The sequence below is a fragment of the Platalea leucorodia genome, assembly GCF_965183815.1.
Source record: "Platalea leucorodia genome assembly, chromosome: 19".
NCBI classification, from domain to species: domain Eukaryota; kingdom Metazoa; phylum Chordata; class Aves; order Pelecaniformes; family Threskiornithidae; genus Platalea; species Platalea leucorodia.
Genome location: NC_138841.1, coordinates 942836 through 964264, shown reverse-complemented (window position 1 = coordinate 964264; position 21429 = coordinate 942836). Strand labels below are relative to the sequence as shown.

At 58.1% G+C, this 21429-nt stretch overlaps 2 protein-coding genes across 3 annotated transcripts in view; one reads left to right on the top strand and one right to left on the bottom strand.

The window, feature by feature from the left end:
- Positions 1 to 10757, bottom strand: part of BAK1 (BCL2 antagonist/killer 1) — a 13886-nt gene extending 3129 nt beyond the window's left edge. Inside the window, exons 1-3 of one of the 2 annotated variants that reach the window (XM_082330333.1) lie at positions 10643 to 10757; positions 6610 to 6729; positions 7 to 142 (exon numbers count right to left, since the gene is read on the bottom strand). In XM_082330333.1, coding sequence (XP_082186459.1) covers positions 7 to 142; positions 6610 to 6697 — 224 coding nt within the window. In that variant the 5' untranslated portion in view covers positions 6698 to 6729; positions 10643 to 10757. Of the gene's footprint in view, positions 1 to 6; positions 143 to 6609; positions 6730 to 10546; positions 10579 to 10642 lie in introns of those variants that run through there. The other variant, XM_082330334.1, reaches the window with a different exon arrangement.
- LOC309599139 (uncharacterized protein) lies at positions 6704 to 21429 on the top strand. The gene is made up of 6 exons (XM_082330336.1): positions 6704 to 8523; positions 9467 to 9740; positions 15327 to 15430; positions 15945 to 16033; positions 19248 to 19345; positions 20953 to 21429. Exons 2-5 carry the CDS (start codon positions 9556 to 9558, stop codon positions 19254 to 19256), a joined length of 387 nt encoding a protein of 128 aa, XP_082186462.1. The 5' UTR covers positions 6704 to 8523; positions 9467 to 9555; the 3' UTR covers positions 19257 to 19345; positions 20953 to 21429.

The window sequence follows — 21429 nt, the reverse complement described above, 5'->3', positions numbered from 1 at the left end:
TTTTACCTGCCCAGCTCCTGCTGGATCTCCACAATCTCTGGGTCCACGGGTACTTCATCCCCTCTCTCCTCCCTCTCCTGTTGGTAGCGGTAGAAGGCATAGCTCCGAAACACCTCCTCCGTCTCCTTTGCCACCTCAGCTTCTGAGAGAGAGACAAGAGGAAGAAAAGTCAAGGGAGAAGCTCCTCTCCCCCCTTTCCCAAGTTGGAAAGAGACTATTCCTTCATTTTCAACCTGAATTTGTGCTGTTTGTATTAACACTGGCCTTTTGCAATCAAGCAAAAAGAATCCAGCATAAATTAGTTCTCAGAAAACTAATTTTGAAGCCAGTCTTTGTTCTTAGGGGCACAAGCCCACCTTTTGAATCCATTTTTGGCGACAGCGACGGGACTGTCACAACACCACCCAGACGCTGAAGTGCTTGTGCTTGGCAGCTCTCCCCCCGTGACAGCACCTCGCAGTGAAGGGCTTTGCTCAGCACAAACAAGTTCAGGAATCTCGGATCCAAACCCAACCTGGAGGCAAAGCTCAGTTTAGTGCTGCCCATCAACCCTCAGCAAACAATCTTGGTTTTCAGTGTCACCAGTGATCGTGCCCTTGCATGGCATCAGCAATGATGGGGTGAGCAAAAGTTAAATTGGTCATTTTAGTATAATTCCTTGCTGATTCAATCACACATCACCGGTCTCACCTACACCCGTCAGCCCAGCAGCGGCAACGCCAGGGCAGGGTTTGCAACTTCTGCATGGGCTGCTGGCAGGAACAGAACGGAGAGGAGCTTTTGAATAACTTGCAAACCGTAGCCCAGAGAGGCGACTCCCCGTCCTGCGCTCGAAAGCAGATGAGCAGCCAGGAGCTAAGGTTGGACGGAATGCCTGCTGCTGCTCCAGCACACCCATTGCCACCGAGCGAGAGCGGGCCCCCAAATCCCCTGCTTTGCTAACAAATACCCGTGGAAGCAATAAGCCCATCGCACGGCGAGCGGGAGGCTGCGGCGGGGCGGGGGGCGAGCTGGGGCGGTTGTGGGGGGAGGCTGGGGCTGGGTTTGGGTGCTGCAGCTTCCTTCCCCTGCTCCCGTAAACAAGCAGGGCTCGGCGCGCCGCGTATTCAGGGTTCAGCGGGGGAACGCGCCCGTGCGTTGTCACCCGGCCCCGACAGCGCGCGAAAACCGACCCGGCTCTGCGTGGGCAGGAAGCGAGTCAGAAACAACCGGTGGCGACAGGCGCACGCCCGTCTGCAAACGGCTCGAGGTCGAGACCCGCACGCGCGTCCCCCGTGCCCACGCTGCTCGGGGAAGAGCAAGGGTCTGGACGTGGCCAGGGCCTGCCCCCTCCGGAGCAGGGAGCCCCCGGCGAGGCGTTTCTGTCCCATAGGCACCATGGTGACCGATACCTTATCACACGTGTTACGTTGCTCCTGGGGAAAGCACCCGGTCTGTCACGGGATGTCTTTGATTAGAGCTCGGTTTTGGCTGCCTTGAGAAGCAATCCGGGCCAGAGCACCGGCTCCCAAACAGCCGGCAGCCCAGCTAAATCACCCCGCAGGGCTCGGGGGGAGCTGGCCCTGAGGTCCCGGTAACACAGTTCTTCCCAGTTTCTTTTCTAAGATGCAAGATTTGTACAGGACAGAAATGGTGTGGACGGATCAGAGCCCTGCTCCTTTGACAGGGTGTCACCGTTCAGGGTGGAGATTCACAGACATTAAACGAGGTGCAAAGCCCAGGTAAATGAGCCACCTGGGGGAACGCCAGAAGCGCAGGACCCTGCAGACCCGTGGCTTCAGGTGCTCGTCCTGCAAAGCGTGCTGGTGACGTGCAGCAGCACATCTGCACCAGCAACGCTGTCTAGCAGCAGCGCAGCTCGCTGCAGCCAACCCAGCTAAAGCCCTTTCCCAGCATCCCAGTATATCCACCCACCAGACTGGTCATGCAGTTCACTGGCCACTGGAAATTGCATTTCCAATGCAGAGATGCTCCTGCCCGAGCAATGTCCCAGGGCTGGGACGTGAGGATCTGGCCTGGCGGACACAGCTGTCCTGGCAACACTGCTCCGTAAAACCCCGTACCCAAGTCTCCAAAGCACGCCGCACCGCTCCTCACAGAGTTTTTTCCGGCTGGTCACATCTACGTGGCCTGCGCGATGCTCCGGGGAGATGGGCCCAGCCCTGGATGGGGTGTGGGGACGGGAGAGGACCTGTCCTGCAGAGACTCAGGTTACACCGAGTTCGGGTTGGGTAAATAAAGGTGAAGGGAAGTGACAAGCCCTGGCCGCTGTGTTTTCAGCGGACTGGTTTTTGTTTTGCAGGAATGGGTTTATTTGGCGGCAAACAGATCCCACCTTAGGGAGCCAGTGACCGCTCCACCGAGAGCCAGAAAACGAAACCGACTGACTCACAGTTTCAGCGAGAAGCAGGGTAAACACGCTGCCAGCACTAGAGAGGAAGTAAGTGTACCAAAAAAATCCCTGGTTTTAATTACCGCGGGCGCTATTTTTAGGAACACAAGGACAGGAGAACGTACATCTTTTCCCCCCAGGGGTTACCCCACAGCACCCACTGGGACCACCTCTGGGTCTCTCCCGCTCAAAGGAAGACGATCTGGATTGAGATTTGCCTTGTGGACTCCCAGCACCAGCAGCAGAGAGGAGAAGAGCAGTCTGGAGCTCCTCTGGGATGTGTGGGCTCCCTGTGGGATCACCGGGGCCGTGTTAGGGGCTCACAGGCTGCTGCGAAGCCCCACGCTGCCCGGGAGGACCTGCGGGAAGCAGCGACCCTGTCGCCCTCGGTCCCCAGCGCACGCTCAGCATCTAGAGCAGACCTCCCCCCGCCTCCTGCCTGGATCCACACCGCAGACAACGTTGACCAGACCCCAGCCGTCTCAGCCATGCAACGGCTGCATTTCTGTGCAAGATCCTTTGTTCCTCCCCGTTCCTGCCTCCTGCGGAGCAGCTGCGCTATGGTAAAAACTGGCAGGTCTCACCAAAGTTGTCCATCGGACCTTGTTACAACTAACTTAAATGGCCCTGCTACAGACTGTAATAATGACAGACGCAGCCTGGCAGCGTCCCTTTTGAGCTCAAGAGCCGGGCAGTAACTACACAAAGAGGGGCATCTGTTTGCACAGAGGGAGATACCCAGTCTGGAACGGCAACTGGCTCCAAAGGGAGAAGACAGCTCCGGGGAACCAAAATGGTCCCTGCAGATTTCTGCCTTGAGGGGAAGCCTGACTCCACCTCATGGTAGTTGCAATTCAGGTATGGGATGAGCAGTATCTGCGTTAATGGATTTGGGTTAGCTTCCATCGGGCAATCAGCCCCTTGTGAAACCTATCGCCTGTCAACAGCAACGCCATCCGGGATCAGAGGCGGATCAACCTGACGCTGCACCGTGCTGGCATAATCCTGCACAGCTTGCACCTGAGAGCAGGGCTTCTAGACAGGGAAATGGAAAACGGCCGTCCCCAGAGGCATCTGCGCGGCACAAAGCCCTTCCCCTTATCTGCTCTTTAGAACAAATAATCTTCCCACCCAAACGAGGAGCAATATTCTCAAACAGCCTCCCTGCAGAGCTAATGGGCAAACAGCCTTGGATTTAAGATAGAAATGAATCTGTCAGTAAGGGAGATTCTCTGGTCCAGATTCTGGACTGGTCTCAAGAAATCTGCTTTAATTCTTCCGTTCAGTGGTGTCCCACCAACACACCCAGAGTCCAGGCCTGCAGCAGGGGCTGGGCGCTGCAGCAAGGTTTTGCTCTGGTACTTTGCTGCCCAAGCTGAGATCTGTCCCGTGTTTGCTAATCCGCTGAACTGCAAAGGCAGGCTGGGCCCAGGGCTCAGCGGGGTGCCCCGAGGCGGGTGGGCATCTCGGCTCTGGCGATTCATCTCCCTCTGCCCCACCAAGTTTTTCATAAAAGATTTTTTGGGGCATCCTTTGCGGGCCAGAACAAAGGAGTCACGAGGCAATTCCTGAGCAGTTATTTCCCAGCACAGCCATCAGAAGGATGATTTGGTTTTTTGCTTTAAAAATGGACATGACATAGCGACGGGAGGTGCAGTTCAACAGGGAAGTCCAGTACTCTCTGTCTGTGCTGGAGATAGGAACTGCATGGGCACCAGACAAGAGAAAAGCATGTTTAAATGAGTTTGGTTGCTCTACAGAATGCATGAGAACCCAGGCTTAAACAGGCAGGTCACATTTTTCCTCCTCATTTTGCAGGTGGTCTTGGAGATGAAGACACAGAGACGCTCACGGACGCATGACTAACGTCCCTAAGCAACTATTTATCGGTTCATGACTTGCTTCACATGCAACGTCAGGTCCGGAGCTAAGACAAATAACCAAGGACCAAACCTCACACCTCTCTAGGTTGTTATGTTATGTTATTAAACACACAGAGGCAGATGGGAAAGCCCAGGTAATCTGAGGAAGAGAGACTTCAAACCGAGTCAGGGCGGCTGGGCTTTCCGTGCACAACCCTGACACCTTGGACATCCTTGCAGAGGCTTGCATCAAAGCTCGCTCCCTTTCCCCCGTAGTAATAAGTGGGTACAGCAGCACATCACGCTTCTCAACAAAGCAAGCGCCTTGGCGTTCCGGCTAACACGGGCCACACGGGAGCTAACTGGGACCACGCAAACGATACTTTCATCGCGCGGCCCAGCCCCTCTGCAGCGTAGGGGAGCTGAGCCCCGTTTGGCATGGTTACCTGCAAGCGTGAGGAGAGCCCCGTCCACGGCGTGTCCCCCAGATCTGAGCCGCCACGTATCCAAACCGTTCCCGAAGCTGTGTGCGTACCCTGGCAGCACGTCCGAAGGGGGAGGCACTGCCACCCCCATGTTACGGATGAGAACTGAAGGAGGGCAAGGTTAATTTTCTGAAGTATGAGCCCTGTTTCCTGAGCTCAGCTCAGCACTGTTGGTGCTGGGCCTCTCGCCCCTCCTTCTGCAATGTTTGCTCCCCTTTGCATGACTCTTCATGAGCTAAGTTGCTCCTCCTCTTCATCACGTACAGCCAGGAGTATGAAGCTCCTGCCCTCATCTACAATGCCCTAAAAACACCACGAGTGCAAACTGCCACCCAAGCTAGACAAAACCAGCAGCATCTTGTCCGTGCCCTAAGCAGCGGCTGGTAAAACAGGGGCTCAGAACGATGCTCAAGCAAATCCTTAAGCAGCAGATAAATCTCTTCAGTCCCTACCGTATCCAAAGATAAACAAACAGAGCAAGTGAGCCCAAAATGAAACCCAGGCTCCATACCTGTTGACAAAAGCCTTCTTCCACCCTGTAATCCCATAGCACGTGTTGGTGGAAGCTGCACATTTCTGCTGCCACTGGAGTCCACGAGGCTTCTGCCGAAGGGGCGTGCAGAGATCCCCCCTCCGAATTCCAGAGGGACCCCGCTGAGCTTTGGGAAGCAGAGGGATGCCGGTGCTGCCAGCAAGCACTCGCAGGCGCGCAGGAAGCCTGACTGCACAACAGCGTGGTTGGAGTTCAGGGCCTGATCCTGAACCGGTTTTCACATCAGCATCTCATTGGCCTCAACAGGAAATCAGCATACGTAAACAACGCCTCTTATTTATTTATTTTCATACCTTGTAGACTTTGGTAAGGGAAGGACGGGGTATGTTTTCCTCCAGTGCGTTCATGCAGGACCTAGCACAAACGGTACTCCGAGATGGAGAGCAGCCCAAGCAATGCCAGAGTATAACTAACACGATCAGGCCAATAAAACAGCTCTGAGCTGGATTTGAGCTCAAATACATAACAGTTAGCTATAGCTTCTCATCTCCATTATTGACAGAGCTGCAGTGACTCAGCCTTATTTATAAGTCTACCTGCAAAACAGGTTAAGAAGTCACCGGTGTTTAACAGCTTTCTGTGCAGCATCATTTTGTCACCTTGGGATGAAATGGGAGCTGAGGTTTTTCCTGGGTTCCTTTCAGCCCCGTTCCCAGTTTCACCTATTAGTGTGAAACACAGTTACACAGTCTGCTGGGCTCGGCGCACACGAGCAACGGACTGAACCGCTCCTGAATGCCGGTGAGCTGTAACTTTTCATCGCTGCTATGCCAAGGCACACTGGAGACCTGATTTCATCCAGCAGCCGATGCAGCAAGACTGAACCCAACTGCTTGAGACCAGGCGCTGCTCAGCAAGGCGTGTTTTTCTGTGCGTTTTAAACACCAAGGACCTTTCGCTCTCTTGTGCTCAGGGAAGGGAAAGTAAACGGCAGCAGGGCCCAGCCGTACGTCTCGCAGCCAGCCGGGGCGATCTGCCCTGCGGCACCCCGCTATGCCTGCCTCGGCCTGGCAGCACAGAGCTCCAGCGAACCCCGCTCCTGCAGCTCCCTGCACGCTGCCTTCTCCGTGCCGTTCAAGCCCCCCTTGCTGCCCACCGCACTAATCCAGTGCCAAGCGTCTCCGAACAGCATTGAGCATGTGCTCTCCCAGTTCAATTCAGCACAGCCTTACGGAACTGATTTGTTATCCCAGTCTTGCAAAGGGCCCTGGAGGTATGAAAAATCCTTTCTTTTCAAAGAAACACAGCAAGGAAAAGAAAAAAAAAAAGAATGGGTTGAAAATGCTTCCTCCCCTGAATATCACAGCAACTTTTTACCTGAATTGAGCTCTTGTGGCAGCCGGTGCCCGTTGCTTCCCCGGCGCTCGTGGGCCCTCGGTGGGTCACCGTCGTTCCCTGAGGCCATTGCAGAGAGATGCTTGGGAGTATCAGCTTTACCTGGAATGACGAGAGACAGTAAGTGAAGCGGGTTACGAGCAGCCAGCCGGGAGGCTGGAGCCTCGCGGCCCCTGTTCCCCCGCGCGCCTCCCGGGCCAGCCTTAGGAAGCCCCTTTGGCTGAGCCAAGCGCTCAGAGGAGCGATGCTGCCGGCTTTTATCCCCGCCAGCGACCTGGCTCCTCCCTTCCCGCACGCTCGCTCCCCGATTCCTGGCCACACCAAGTCCCTGGCTAGATTGCTCCTCTCTTCCTGACTCCTCACAGTAACGTGTTTGCAGTCATAGGCCAGAAGAGGAAAGTCACCCAGCTCCCCACCCCACCGCGCCACCTCCCCACCCTTGCTGGAAGCCTGCCAGCTATCCTCTGACCCGCTCAGCAAGTGCCACGGGCTGCACTGGCTCTTGCTCAGCCAGACAACAGCAGCATCTGCAGCGGCTTCACGCTGGGGTGAAAGCAAAAATCACAGCACAAAGGGCTCCACGACTCCCCGGTGCGCCCGGAGAACGTGCCCGGGAGCTGAGCCGTGGGGCTCCGCGGGTACCCCGACCTGCAGCCACGACGGTTCGGAGCGCGGCAAGAGCAAAGCAACCCGTGACCGCACCGAGCTGCCGCGGCTCCCGCGCAGAGCCGCAGCGACAGTGCCGACTGCGCCTGGCGAGACCTCCGACTTGTTTTCCACACCTTCTACAAGAGATGAGGTCTCTGTTTTCCTATATCCAGACGCTTTAATCCCCCCTGTTCTTTATGTCTTCTGAGCTCCTCTCGGAATAAGAAAATTAAATGAGAACGAGTGCACAGCTCACACTGCCCCCGAACTTCGCAGGTATCCTGCGCCCAGACCTGTAGGTTAGGGCTCGTCGCAGCTCCTTTACCACTCTGCTCATCGCACTGACCTCGCCCCTGGTTTTTGCAGAGAAGGAAGCGAGGCCACGCCGTTACCGTCGGGGTTGGGGAGAGATCGCTGCAGGTCCTAGCCTGTTGTGTGGCATGCCAGCACATGTTCCCAGGCCAGGCTTCTGCAGGGCTAAACTGGGGGGGTTTCTGATTTGCACCAGGTCTAAATTCATGAAGGCACATCAACACCCAGTAGTTTAAACTGTATCCTGGGCAAAAATTTTAAAAAGTGCTGGTTATGGATAAACAGCCAGCTATTTTAAGATCGGAAGTGCAACACATGGTCCAAGCTTACAACCTCACAGCGAAGATTATTCAGAAGAAAAAATAAATTGAGACCATAAGCAGTAATGTGAAGTACAGCCTGCAGTCAAGGTGGGGACGGGGGCCTGGAAACGCAAAGCTTATCAGCCTGGCTTCGAAAGCCATCGTGTATCCGTATAGCGGCGTTCAGGGAGCCTGAGCCACACTGACACACAGATGGAGATGCTGTTTTTTCCTACGTGCCTCCGAGGACAGGATTTCCCTTTTCCTCCCCAACCTTAAACATCCCCATCCAAGGAAAAGCTGAAAACACGATGAGGATCCACAGTCGGGACTGAGGGTAAAGTTGGGAGGAGAGCTGGCTGCCACTTGCCCAGATCAGCAGAGACCCGGGCTCCAGAGCTGCTCCTCTCCTTGCTCTCCTCTGCCCTGGGACACGGTGGAGGCAGCTCGGGGAGCGCTTGGAGCAGACGAACGTGCCCCCGTCCCCTTCTCCACAGGGGAAACCCTCAAACCCTCCCACGCCTCCCCCGCTGCCGTCCCCAGCCCCTCCTCAGGCGCTTAGCAAGGCTACAGCTGCAGCCCGCCTTGGAAGGGGAAGCAAGCCGGACTCCGAGCAGCTCTCCGGAGCTCGTGGGTAAGCGAAGCAGTATGAATTTCTACCGTACTTCGTGCTGCTAGAAGCCGAGGCTGCACTGAGCGCTGGGGAGGATGCGGACGCATTCAGCCAAAGAGTTCAGCTGCCTCGGGAGCTTTTATGGTTTGCTCTATAGGTGCAACCGGTTGTTTCACATCAGCCCACTGCCTCTGACCCAGACCTCACCCAAGAGGGAATTTCTGGTGCAGACCTGACTGCTCAGTATGAAGGATGGCGGGTGAGCACAGGAGTCCAGTGCCCGAGGAGCAGATAGCTCATGATGCTTCACATTTGCCGTCTGGCAAACCCTTAGGAAGTGGCAGGCTGCGACTGCCGCCATCATTTAAGAGGAACTTTCATTTTCAGTTTCCTTCTCAATATAGTTTCTTGCAGCGCTTTCTTCTCTTGCAACACGAGACACTACAGCCCTTTTGCACACATGCACATCTGGGACCGGCAGCTACGGCCCCGGCAGCACGCTGCCGGTCCCCAACCTGCTCCCTGGGGAGGACCCTAAACTCCAGCTCCTGCAAACCAAGTGAACGCCCAAGATAGCTCACTGCCAGTCTCTGCTGGGGTCAAAGTGCCTCCAAGCATCCTCTCCAGTATCAAGAGTGCTGCTGCCTGCATTCCTCCTGCTTCCCAGCCCAATGCCCCTTTGATTTGCCCCGTTCCCCTTTGTTATGAGAATATCGTGCTGGAAGAGAGCAGGGAGGGGCTGACTTTTTGCTCGTGGAGGCCACAAAGGGTTAAAGGCAGCAGGCAGCACCTAGGATGTGGATTTAGCAACACTTCCAAGATGGCACAGGAGTCTTATCTTTACAAATGAGCACATGCCATGCAAAGACCGAGCCTTCCTGGAACCTGCCAGGCTTCCGTAATAAAAAAAAAAGACCTTTGCCTCAACTGTTTCTCATTTCACCCTCATCTCCTTTGCTTAAAGGTCTCTGACACATTTCCTGCCTGTCCTCATGACACGCTCACCATTGCTCCCAGCTTATCTCCAAAGGGAAGCGCCTGGGTGCCAGGAAGATGGTGGGACTGGCCCAGAGAGAGAGGCAGAGTTGCAAGCTGCAGGAGGCGAGAGGATCTGCAGGAGCAGCCATAATCCCTGCGAACAAGCCCGGCTATGGGGCTCTGGAGTCACCCCTCGACATGTTACGAGGATCCTGTTCCAGGAAACACGTGGAGCATCCTCTGGGACGAGCATTTTGCAGGTCTGGCCCTGCGCCTGTGCATGGGAGTGATTCCATCATGCAGCGTGCAGGGCAGCTAACCCTCTCCAGGCCAGCGATCCCGCAGGACTCCTGAGCCCTGCTGCATCCCTGCCCGGGCAGCGCGGAATCAGCCCCGCTCCTCCCAGCCTGGCCTAGAAGAGCAAATGGGCGAGTTTGCCCCGTCTGGTGGTTACCCGCCCAGCATGGCACCCGCTGGCCCACGAGCCCCAGCAGATGCAGCCATTGCAGCCAGGGACCCCCACAGCCCCGTGCGCCCACGTCCCGGCGGTCCCTGGCGCTGCTGGGCGGGAAGCGGTGCAGGCAGCTGTGCAGGCAAGCCTGCAAGGCCACACGTGCCATGCCCGTGTCTGAGGTCACAGCCCAGAGCGGGGTGAAGCGGACGTCACCCCGCTCCTCGGCGCGGCACCACCTTTCCCACCAACAGCTCACGCAACCCTGTCTACCCTGAACCCCTACCCTGAGCGCTGGCACGGGGATGCCGGGTGCGGCTGTCACCGCCGTGGCCTCGCCAGGGGGGCAAAGACCCCAGCTGGAGAAAATACTATTAGAAGAGGCAATATTCCCTCTTCGGGGCACCGGTCAGCTCAGAGCGAGACCTTTCAGCCCTGGCCCAGCTGCTGCACGCACCGGCGTGCTGCTCGCTCAAGTACCACCGCGCACTGTAACCGCGTTCAGCGGGCGGTTCAGGACGAGGCCCCGCGGCTCTGCCCCCCGCCCCCGCCTTGCCGGGCTCCCCCGGAGCCACCGGCACCCCGGGGCCCCCGCCGCATCCCTCCCCGCCTCACCGCAGCCTCGGCACCGCCGGACCGGGCCCGGTGAATAAAGATCGCCCGTCCCGGGGGAGGCTGGGGGGTCCCCGGGGGGGTCCCCCCGCCACTCACCGCGTCCCGGCGGGGAGCAGGCGGGCCGGGGTGTCCCGGGGAGCTAAGGCATCCCGGCGGGGAGCTGCTCCATCCCCGCCGCCTCCCTTCCTGCCTCCTCCCCGGAGCGCGGCGCGGGGGAAGGAAGCGAGCAGGGCCGGGGAGGAGGAGGGAAAAGGAGAGAGAAAAAAAAAAAAAAGAAAGAAACCCAGCCCCGGACCATAGATGCCGAGCGGAGCCGGGCAGGGCTCAGCTCCCTCTAGAGGCGCCTTCCCCGCCCGGAGCGTGGGAAAGCGGCGCGGCGCGGCTCCGGGCACGGCGGTGGCGGGGGCTCGGGGCTCCCCGGGGGGCAGAGGGGCTCCCCCAGGGGCAGAGGGGCTCCCCGGGGGGCCCGGGGGGAGGCTGGGGCACCGCCTGGCCGCGGCTGCGCTGCGAGCAGGGCTGGGGGCCGCCGCGCCGGGCCCAGCGGTGCGGGGATGGCACCGCGCATCCCGGCGCCCTGCCCGCCGCCTTCCCCGGGAGCCGCCAGCTTCTCTGTGGGCTCTCCAGTGACTTTTCCCGACCTTTTTATTAAGGCTGCAGCTTCTTAGCACGGTTGATTTGCCCTCTGTCAGGTCCCTCGGCAGGTAGGACCAGGAGCCCGTTAAAGTCATCGTTAGAGCATTTCTGGTTTCTAGTAGGAAACTTCTGTGTTGATCCGCCAGAAGAAAAGTTGGTGGTGGCAGAAGTGGCTCACACCAAGCGACTTAGGAAATCTGATATCCACCGAGATCAGGAAAAATCGCAGTAGCTGGAGGAAAGGGCATGATTCACGCTGGAGAGCAAAACAGCTTCCCGGGAGGTGGCTCTCGGCTCAGCAAGCTGCCCCAGCTGCTTCTCCTCCCCTTGCTCCCTGGGAGGCTGCCAAGGACTTCACTGTGCTGAAAAATGCCAGATAAGCAGAGGTTTGGGGCCAGTATAAATGCCTGACTGCTAATTATCAAATTACCTGTCTGTGCAGTGGTAGGAGCACTGTTCGCGCCCTGGGACGGCATGCCCTGTGGGATGCTCCCTACGCAGAGCCAAACAGGGAGATTTTTGAATCCTTGACTTCTCGGTTGAGCTTTTCCAGGGAAAATGGGCCCCTGGTGCAGAGAGCCCTGCTCCGGCTCCAGAGACGCCCTCTCCCCTCGGAGGTGCGGGCTGCTGGGGCCATGGCCTCGGCAGACCTTTCTGAGGGTGGCAGCTGCATCGACACCAGTGAAAAGCAGGTGGTGGAAGGCGAGGCAAAGGATGCCCGCAGTGACTGCGGGGGCCAGGGACCAAGAGAGATGTGCGCTGGCCAGAGATGGCTTTCGGTGGGGCAAGATTAATCATGGAGCAGAGGAAGGTGAGGAATCAGCTAATGGGGACCGTGCCCATCAGCCTGGTAGCAAGGGGTCTGCCTTCTTCCCAGCGTGGGCTCGCAGAGTGACTCACGGTCCTGGGGGACTCAAGGTCCCATCACCAACCTTAGTTCCACACTGAGCCTTGGGTGAGTTTTGGTGGCGAGTGTAGCAATGGTGGCTGTTTGGGCCTGGATGTCGCTGCCTCTGGGCTGTCCCGGTGCCCCTGCTGACCTGCGCGGTGGCTGTTCTTGTGCACAGCCTGCGTGATGTGTGCCCGGGTTTTAGGCTGCTCACCGGCACAGGCTCAGCGGGGTGTGCTGGCTGCTGCAGGATGAATCCTCCGCTTCTCTCTGCCACGTTACGGCAGTCTGGGCTGTCCCTGAGTCTCACCACCGTTTCAGGTTTAGCAGCCCTTAGTATTACCTCGTTAGACAGCAGCGTTGGTGAGAAGTTTTGCAAAAGGGAATTTCATCTAAAATCCTTCTTCCTTTTTGCCAACCACTCCTCTTCCACCTCAAAGACATTGCGTAACACCTCTGTGGCACGGCTGTAGAAAATGGGCTGGGAAAGTGGTACCGGGAGAGCACCAGCTGTGTGATATTCGTCACTGCTTCTAATCACATTAAGCAGCAAAAGTTGTGGCAAATAAGCTGTGCAGGAGGCTTGGACAACTCCTCTGTGTCCGCAGCAAGTGCAGCAAGGAGCTTGCGGGGACTGAGCTGCGGGCGGGCGGCAGGGCCGCACGTCGCGATGTGTCTGCAAACGGCTGCTGGAGAGCGTTAAAGAGGGGGGGCACCAGGGATGAAGGGAAACTGGTTCGGAAGCACCAGCTCTGGTATGGGAGCGGCCCACCTGGACATGAAGACATGACAGTGGCAAGCGAGTATTTAGGTGATCATTTGATGAGTGGTCTAAATCCTGCGTGTGGCTCTGCTGGTGCGGAGGCGGCCTGCCTTGCTGTTGCAGTGGTTTTAAGATGTTGAGGCAATAGGGAAGAAATTCCCAGCCGCCTGTGCCGCACTGGCTTTGCCATCGCTGATGCCGATGTGAAATGTTCCCCGCTTCCACCGGCAGCCCCTTTTGCTGCTGTAAATAAAGAGATATATTTGCTGGTATAAATAAAGAGATATATTTGCTGGTGTAAATAAGAAATGCACGGCAGCCGCAGAGAAGGTGCCCCTGGTTTCAGGATTCACGTGGCATTTTAGGATGTGGTTTCACCAGGTTGTTGGTGTAGTCTAAATCTGTGGTGCTGCTGGGAAGGGGGCTGCGCTCGGCTGTGCATCCCCAGCCCCCCCCGGTGCCAGCCAGAGCAGGGGCTGACGTGAAAACACACTTTGCGGTGAGGACGACTGCGGCCTGTGCTTCGCTGCAGGCGCGCCCTGCGCCGGCCACCCGAGCCCGGTGACAGCGGACGAAAGGAAAGAGGAGGGTGCAGCTGGAGGGTGGGAGAATCTCAGTTTCAACCAGTCATGATGACATGGCAGTTTTAGATTAGTTTTTCTGGGGAAAAAATGCCTTCTTGCAGCCAGCAGCTTGTGAACTACCTGAGCCAAGGGTGAGCAGACACTGGCAGAGCCAGCCCGAGAAACTCCTAGCAAAGCTGAACTCCTACCAGCGTGCCTCCGTGAGGGATACGTTACGTTAGCGAGAACAGCTTTATGCCGGTGTCACCGCAGCTCCAGCACGGCTCTGTCAAACACGGAACATTGCAGGGAAAATCCCCTGCCTGAGACTGTGGACCTGGGAAAACAGGCACTGGAAATGTGCCTGAATTTGGGAAAGGAGTTTGCTGCTGTTTCGGTTCCTGCCATTATTGTCATGAATGAATTGCATTGCGATGGCAAACGCAGACTCTGCTTTTAAAAGCTGTTTGCTCTGCTGCTGCCTGCGGAAGTAGTAATTTTTTATGTTCTCGTCTTTGGCCATGGTGCTGCGCTCTGGAGGAGTTCGTGTGCGTTTTCATGAGCCTTCCCCCTTCCTCCCACCCTCCCTTGCAGGTGCGAAAATTCGGGGCTAGGTCAAACCATGGCAGAGGTGGGGATGCTGCAAGAATGAGTCGCTGTGGGTGGAAGGGAGGTTTCACCTCTTGGGGCTCCCCTTCTCCCCCAGCCCTGAGTTGTGCTTGGTCTGTGCTCCCCTCCCAGCCCTGGGTTTTGCATCCTTCTCCCCCCTGGGTGCCATCCTGCGCCCCCCCAGTCTTGTTTCAGACCCCTGTCACTGCCTCAGTGCTGCAGCTCTGGGTTCCGGGTGGTTTGGGGCCGTTTGATTCAAATCCAGTACTGAGCCGTTGAGCCACCGGCCAACCCCGCAGCCCCGCTCCCGGCGCTGGCACCGATGGATGCCCCCACGGCCGCCCAGGCTCCCAGCCGTCCCTCCCTGCTCCAGCTCCTCAGGAGTCTCTTCGGGCTCCCGCCAAGCACGCGGGGGACACCGGAGCCCAGAGCGGAGGGGCAAGAGCTGGGCGCCGTTGGGGGCTGCAGCAGCCCCGGGCAGCTGGCAGGCCAGCAGCACCCGTGCTGGGAGCCCTGGGAGGGTGCCGAGGGGGAGAGCACGGAGCCGCTCCTGGGGGAGCTGGCGGGGCTCAGCCTCACCGGCTCGCTGGGGAGCAGCACGAGCAGAAGCTGCCTGTTGTTGAGCACCAGCGAGACGGAGCTGGCGGTGGCCGGTGATGTGGTGGACGCTCCTGCCGGCAGCCCAGCCCGGCAGTGTGCAGGCAGCGGGGTGGCCAGCGAGGAGGGGACAGCCATGCCAGAAGCTTTTGGTGACAAAGCTCTGGAGATGTAAGCATTGGGGTGGAGGGTGACATGGGGCCAAAGGCCCAGCCCAGTGTCCCTCTCGAGGGAGCATGTCCTCATAGACAGCCATGGCCTAGAGGGACAGGGAGAAGCCCGCTTGGCTGCATCGGTCTTGGCAGATCCCGAGCAGCCGGTGTTTTGCAGAAGGCTGCTCGTTTGGATTTTATAAAACCCACTTTTCCCCTTATTTCCTTAAAACATTCAAATGAGCCCAGTGTTTCCAGTAAGGCTGCAGCTGGCTTCCAGAACCCACACAGCTTCGGGGCGTCCTGCATCCACAGCAGGCAGGCTCCATTCCCACCGCTGCCTGCGCTCCTCTTCCCAGCCCAGGTCCCCAGAGGTCCCCAGGCAGCTCTGGATGGACCGTGGCACCCATCAGAAACCCCAGTTACAGCCCTTTGCTGTCCTTGTCCTCTCTGGGCTGCTGACGAGGATGCAACCAGATCCAGCTGTGTTAGTGTTGCTGCTAGAGGGTCAGAAATTGCGCTGCTGGTCCTGCCGGCCGCTGTTTGAACACACCTAACTGTGCTTTGCCTCCAGGAACGGGCTCCTTCAAGGTGTGGGTGCTGATGGTGAAGATGTTACCGAGCTGATGCTTTTTGTGGACTTTGATGCTGAATGGGAGAAGGAGCAGCTCCTGAAAGGTGAGAGGATGGCTCGGAGGGCAAGGAAATCCCCCCCTCATCCCTGAGGACTCGAAGGCTGCCTGGGGCAGCTGGTTGGTGGGAGAAGTCCTGCAGAATGACTGGTAGCCCTTCTCCCAGTCTGCTGGGAGAGCCTTGGGGCCAGTGCTGCACGCTGTCTGCTGGCTAAATGTTGGCATCAAAGCTGCAGGTTGGAGAAGACCAGCCAGGGGGATGGCGGGGCGGTCGGATCGCTGCAGGGAGTACCCAAGGGCCAGGGCAGAGAGCACTGAAAATTGTCCAGCAGCTGCAAGGGGCTGGGGCACTTCAGCCAGTTGCCCACTGAACCCAATGCCCAGCGTGCCTGGCACTAAGTCCGTTTGCTTTGCTGGTACGAGAGGATCTGGACCTGGCACGATATCCTCTTTCAGAGACTCCACTGGGGCACGTTTGATTGCTGTGCCGAGGACCACGTGCAGGAAGGGAGGTGACGGCTCTGGGGAGTCACTGTTTTCTTTGGGCTTGTTTTAAACAGCAGATGAGGGTGCAGGATCCCCGAAAGCAGAGCTGTCCCAGTGGACCAGGCTCTTCAACATGAGCAGGCATCGATGGACTTCGCATAAGGTTGGTGAAAGGACATGGAGCATGGGGCGAAGGCGGTGATCGCTCCTGAGAAGGATCTGCCTGCAGGCAGATCTAAGTGCCCTCAGGCCTTAGAAGAGGCATAGGGATAGATTAGCATGGGGGATGCTAAAACTCATCCCTGGCACTGCCGAGGCATTACCGCGTCAGAGGCCGTGGGCTCTCAGCGGTGTCTTTGAAGTTCTTCTGCACCTCCGTGGTCCCTTCCAGCTGAGCAGGGAATGGTCTCAGGATGCTGCTGGTCAGTGATGGGCAACACATGGTGCTGGGATGTTTGCTGAGATGGGATGGATGGAGTGAAATAGGGATAGTGGCAAGAGCCAGGCCTTTGGGATTCCCTTCCCGGTCTTCTTATAGACCTCCACTGTGACTATGGTTGTTTAATTGGGGTAACTGGTTACCCAGCAGCCCTGGAACAACCTATATGTGTGAAATTATCTTGCCATCCCTAGCAATTCTGTCTTAATAGCTCCTGGATCTCCCTAACACGTCAATCCAAAGTAGAATAAGGGATGCCCTTGCAGACTAGGTCTCCATCTGAGAGGAGGGGAGGGTCAGGGATGCTGGTGATTTCCCCAGACAGCTTGAGCGAGCCCAGAGGAGGCCATGGATGGAGCAGGATGAGTGTCTGCAACCCAGCCAACACAAACAGGGCAGGTTTGCAGCAGAGAAACAAATCTGCGGCAGAGCAGAGACTCCGGCTGCTCGGTCAGGGCTCTGCGAGGCGCTGAGGCAGACGCAGGACCTGGCGGGGCTGCAGGAAGCAGCTGGGGTGGCGGACAGGTTGGTGGTTTAATAAAGCGTTCTGCCGGAGCCTGGGTGTGGGGTGTGAACGGTGCAGCATGTAGATATAAGACAAATTAGGCCCCCTCTCTGCTGGATGGCGCAGCGCATTAAATCAGCTCCTTGAGAAATGGTGAGTATTTTGTTCCAGACAGCGAAGAGGGACTCCGGGGCGGTGTTGTAACACCTTGGGGTAGCTGCCTGGAGCTGTTAAAGTTAGTTTTTTAATAGATTTCCTTTCTGTACAGCATAACCACGCTACAGATCCTGCCGCTGCCTGGCGAAATACGGGAGACAGGAGCCAAGTTACCGGTTAGGGCGTGGGAGCCTGGAGCCCAGGTGTCCGCTGGGTTTTGTCGCTCGCTCCCCGTGTGGCCCGGGGCCAACCTTTGCCCCGCTTGCCTCAGTTTCCCATCCGTGCCGGGAGACATCTACTCAACTGCACGAAGCGCTCTGAGGTCTCTGGATGATAAACTGGCAGGGGGGGCGGGGGGGAAGGGAAGAAGAGGTAGAGGTGTTTTTCAAGATCAGCTGCTGGAATTAGGGTGGCATCGGACTCGAGCTGTTGCACAGAGACATTCTGTCAACTCTGACATCTTTTTCTTTTTGGTTCCCGCTGCAGCCCCATGCCCCGGGAAGGCCGACGGGGCCGGGAAGCCGAGAGCAGCCAGCCCGGCCCGCGGCCGCTGGCAGCCCCGCGGCCCCCGCGGCGGGGCCGGCGCAGAGGTGAGCGCCCTGCGGCCTCGGGCGGGGTGCGGGGAGCGAGGGCTCCTCCGAGCACCAGGTGGCACTCGCCGGCTTCCAACCGAGCCGAGCCGAGCCGAGCCGGGGAGCCCAGCCCGGGGCACGGCCGCCCCGGCTCCCTGCCCCACGCCCGGGTCCGGGCTGCGGCGAGCAGGGGACAGCGGGGACGGGAGGATGGGGCGCGCCGAGGACCACCTCTGCAGGGGCCGAAGGTTTTCCCTCAGCCTGCAGGTTTGGCCGCCCCGAGTGGGCCGGCTCGCCTCCCGCAAGCCCTTGGCGAGTGCAGGGCTCCTGCCCCTGCTGCAGGGGCGCGGGTGGCCGTGGGTTGTGCAGGGGCCCCCGGCGGCGGTGCCAGCAGCGTGCGCAGGCCCCCACGGCCCCGTCCGGCTCGCTGCGGCCTTGCTGAACTGGCCGGAGGCTGTGACTCAGGGCGAGTTGCTCCCTGCGCCCCTTGCTGCCCTGCAGCTGGGCCACCCGCTGCTCCCCGCAGGAGGAAGCTGGTCCGGCTCCCCTGGCTCCGCAGCCCCCGGCTCGGCAGGGTGTGACAGCTCTCCAGGGATGCTGTGGTACGGAGAGCAATCGCGATGGGAAAAGGAAGAGCAGAACCCCTGTTGTTCATCAGGTTTTATCCACAGCGTCCTCCTGGTTCCCTGTGGGGCTGCCGGAGGAGGCGAGGCGCCCCTGCCAGCCGGGCAGGGTGGGAGGATGCGGGCGGTGGCGGTGCCCCAGCATCCCGCGGAGCACAGCCGCCGTGCCCGCGCCACGGGTGGCTGCACGCCGCGTTTGTCGCCGCTGTGCTGCCTCTGGGCTCTGGATCAAGAGAGAATATGAGGCTTCAGGCAAAGCGCTCCTCACGTGCACCAGATTTATCAAATTGATTAAAAAACCCACAACAGACCCAGGCCTTGTTCCTATAATAGCTATTGGAGCATGTTGGACGTTAATCAAACCGTCTGTTTGCCGTGTCCAGAGAAGCCAGCGTAAGCCAGCTTGTGTTTTTCAGGCATTGGAAGAGCTGTCAAGCTATAATCTGTTTAGGACAAAATAACTTATAAATACACCTTCTGATAATCTGTTGTGTAAATATGGGAAGGGGGGGGCGGTCTGTGACTGCAAGCATCTGTCAGAGGGCTGATAAATCTGTGTGGGGGCTGAGTGCCATTGTGCGGGCTCCCAGCGAGAGGGGAGGGCAGGGGCTCCCAGGCCTCCCTCCTTTTCACCTTTGTGCCAGCACAGAATTGTTCTGCCCAGGCCATTCCCTCCAGCTTTGCCCACCGGATCTGAAATATTTCAAATAACAGAGCTCCCATCCCTTCCCTCTGGGAGGCACACCGTGGTCTCCCAGGTGTTTTTCCTACCCAGGTAAGAAAGCTAACCCGTCCCATCCCGGGTGTGAGTCCTGAAGCCCAGGGCTCCTGCGAGCACCCTGCGAAGCCTCTGGGATCCCTGGCGTGCCAGCCCGGAGCGCTCACGCGTGGCAGAGACCGCTCTGCAGGCAGGGACCTTGGCACAGCCCGCTGATAAGGTCCTGCGGGCCTGGGATGATGTGGCCAAGCGGTCAGCGTCTGGGGTCGGTTCCTGGCTGTCAGAACACGTTGAGAGTGTTGTTCCAATTTGCTGTGGTACTCGGGGTGTCTGTCCCTCTGATGGGTTTCTTTCTCTAACCGAGGTTTCCTGAAGACGGAGCAGGAGAAACCACTGGCTGCGTTGGGAGAAGCTGGGTACAGGTGGGAGCAAGTGGAGCAGGAACCCCTGGAAAAGGCTGAGGTCAGTCTGGAAGAGAAAAACGCCATCGGTGCGCTGAGGTGGGACATCTCTCTTGGCACCGTGTGCCACCACGGTGCACTGTGGCCACAGCTTATTTCTGTCTCCTCCACCAAGCCATTGTGGGACATGGGCAAGGCACGTGGGCCAATATGCTTAAAATTGCACAGTGTCAGGTCCATAAATCCATTTTAGAAAAGCTGGTGGCTTCTGCAGAAAACCCAGCATGTTTTGGTGAGGTTATTTATTAAATGAGCCCAGTTTTAAGTCTCCCATTTGAGTAGACTGGCTGTGCACTCCCTGCCTCAGTTTCCCTTTTCATCCAGGAGATTGCATACCAACTCCTCCCCTCCAAAGCACCCCATGGATCAGTGGCATACTTCTAAACGCCTCTGAAATCCGGGCTGACAAGGGCTCGGGGCAGTACCAGGCACCTGGCTAGGGAACCCTCCGTCCCCACGCGGAGGAAAGGCGGGGAGTTTCCAAGCCTGGCTCTGCGAAGGCAGATCCGCGTGCTGGTTATCGCTGCTCGCTGGTGTGAGCCGGGCAGCTGAACACCAGCACGCTCCTCCCGAAGGCAGGGGCAGCCCCGGAGAGAGGAAAAAGTGACTTCCTCCGCTCCAGGCACAGGAAAAGCGCGGCCGGGAGGTGGGAAGGGGGTGCCGGGGGGCTGCCCGCCCTCGCTGCCCGCCCTCGCTGCCCACCGGGCACCTGTGCGTTGGCATCGCTTTGCAGAATCCCGTCTTCTCCCTGGTGCAAAGCCCAGATGCCTTGTCTTGTCTTGAGTAGCTGCAACAGAGGGGTGGGAAACTCCAAAATACCATTGGAAAATGGAGCGTGGAGGCGGTTTCTTTGTCTCACGCCATGCGGGCCAGGAGTTTTACCGAGTTGTTTGCTTGGTTAATTTTTTTTTCTTCCGTGCTCAGCTCTCTGCAGCCACCTCACTCTGCAGTGTGTGGGCAGGCGCAGACTTTCAGCATTTAGGAAAGCACCGAGTTTAACAGGGATGCTGCTCTGTCTGCAGCCCTCTGCCATGAGCTCCAGGGTGCGGGTCTGATCCCGAGAGCCCGCACAGTAGCTGCTTTCAGCCTCTGAGGGGGTGTCTGCAAACAGACGCCGATTCATAAGCATGCTCTTCACAGGCAGATAAAGGCAGGGGCATGGCTGGCGCAGCTCCCGGAGCCGCAGTCGGCCGGGAGTCCCTGGGGTCCAGCTTCTCTGAGGCAGCAAATGGGGCTGGAGGCTGGAGGGATGCAAGCGGCCGGGCACCAGTGGGGTGCTGGAGCAGCCTGGCTTCGTGCTAATGGTTGCAATGTGCCGGCGTGGGTCCTGCTCTCGTAGGGAGATGCTGGAGGTGCCCAGGCCCCGTGCCCCAGGGCCCCGCGCTGCCCAGCGGCTGAAGGGAAGGGAAGGGAAGGGAAGGGAAGGGAAGGGAAGGGAAGGGAAGGGAAGGGAAGGGAAGGGAAGGGAAGGGCCAGGCCCGTTGTGGGGCACGGGGCAGTGCCAGGTGCCCCATCAGGCGGTGGGAGCACGCAGCAGGGCTGGGGGCAGGCAGTGCCGCTCTGCGTCGGCCGCTTCAGTCCCTGAGGTGCATCCCTTTCCCTCCCTAGATCCAGCTCCAGGGAGAGGTGGGGAGCAGCCCCCGACGGAGCACCCCGCATCGGCAGCCCTCCTGAGGCAGAGATCGATGCTTCCTCTTCGCTCCCCACCCCGGTATCAGCCGGGCTTAGGCCTGTCCCAAAGAGATCCTTAGCTCCAGCTTTTTCCTCCTCTTTCCCCTACGTTTCTCTTTAATGAACATACTGTGCTTCCCTTTTTGCTTTCTCCTTTCCTGTTCCTTGCGAAGGACCCGTGAGCCTCACCCCACTGGCTGGCACGGCCTGGCTTTGGTTTGAAATTTTTTTTTTTTTAATTAAGCGTTTAGTGTGAATAAATTGTTCTCACTTCTCCCTCTGATTATTCACTTTCCCTTATTAAACAGTTCTGTGCTGAATTACTTTTTCTACTTTCCCAGCCCTTCCACCCTCCAGCTTTTTCATGTTTTCCACATTAGTTATTCTCTGTGGCTTTTAAGGTTTTTATTTATT

Excerpts from the sequence above, each read along its gene's own strand:
- LOC309599139 (XM_082330336.1), top strand. The coding sequence starts at position 9,556 with ATGGTGGGACTGGCCCAGAGAGAGAGGCAGAGTTGCAAGCTGCAGGAG. Across the intron at positions 9,741-15,326 it reads CTGGGACGAGCATTTTGCAG|GAACGGGCTCCTTCAAGGTG; the intron begins GTCTGGCCCTGC and ends CTTTGCCTCCAG. Across the intron at positions 15,431-15,944 it reads GAAGGAGCAGCTCCTGAAAG|CAGATGAGGGTGCAGGATCC; the intron begins GTGAGAGGATGG and ends TGTTTTAAACAG.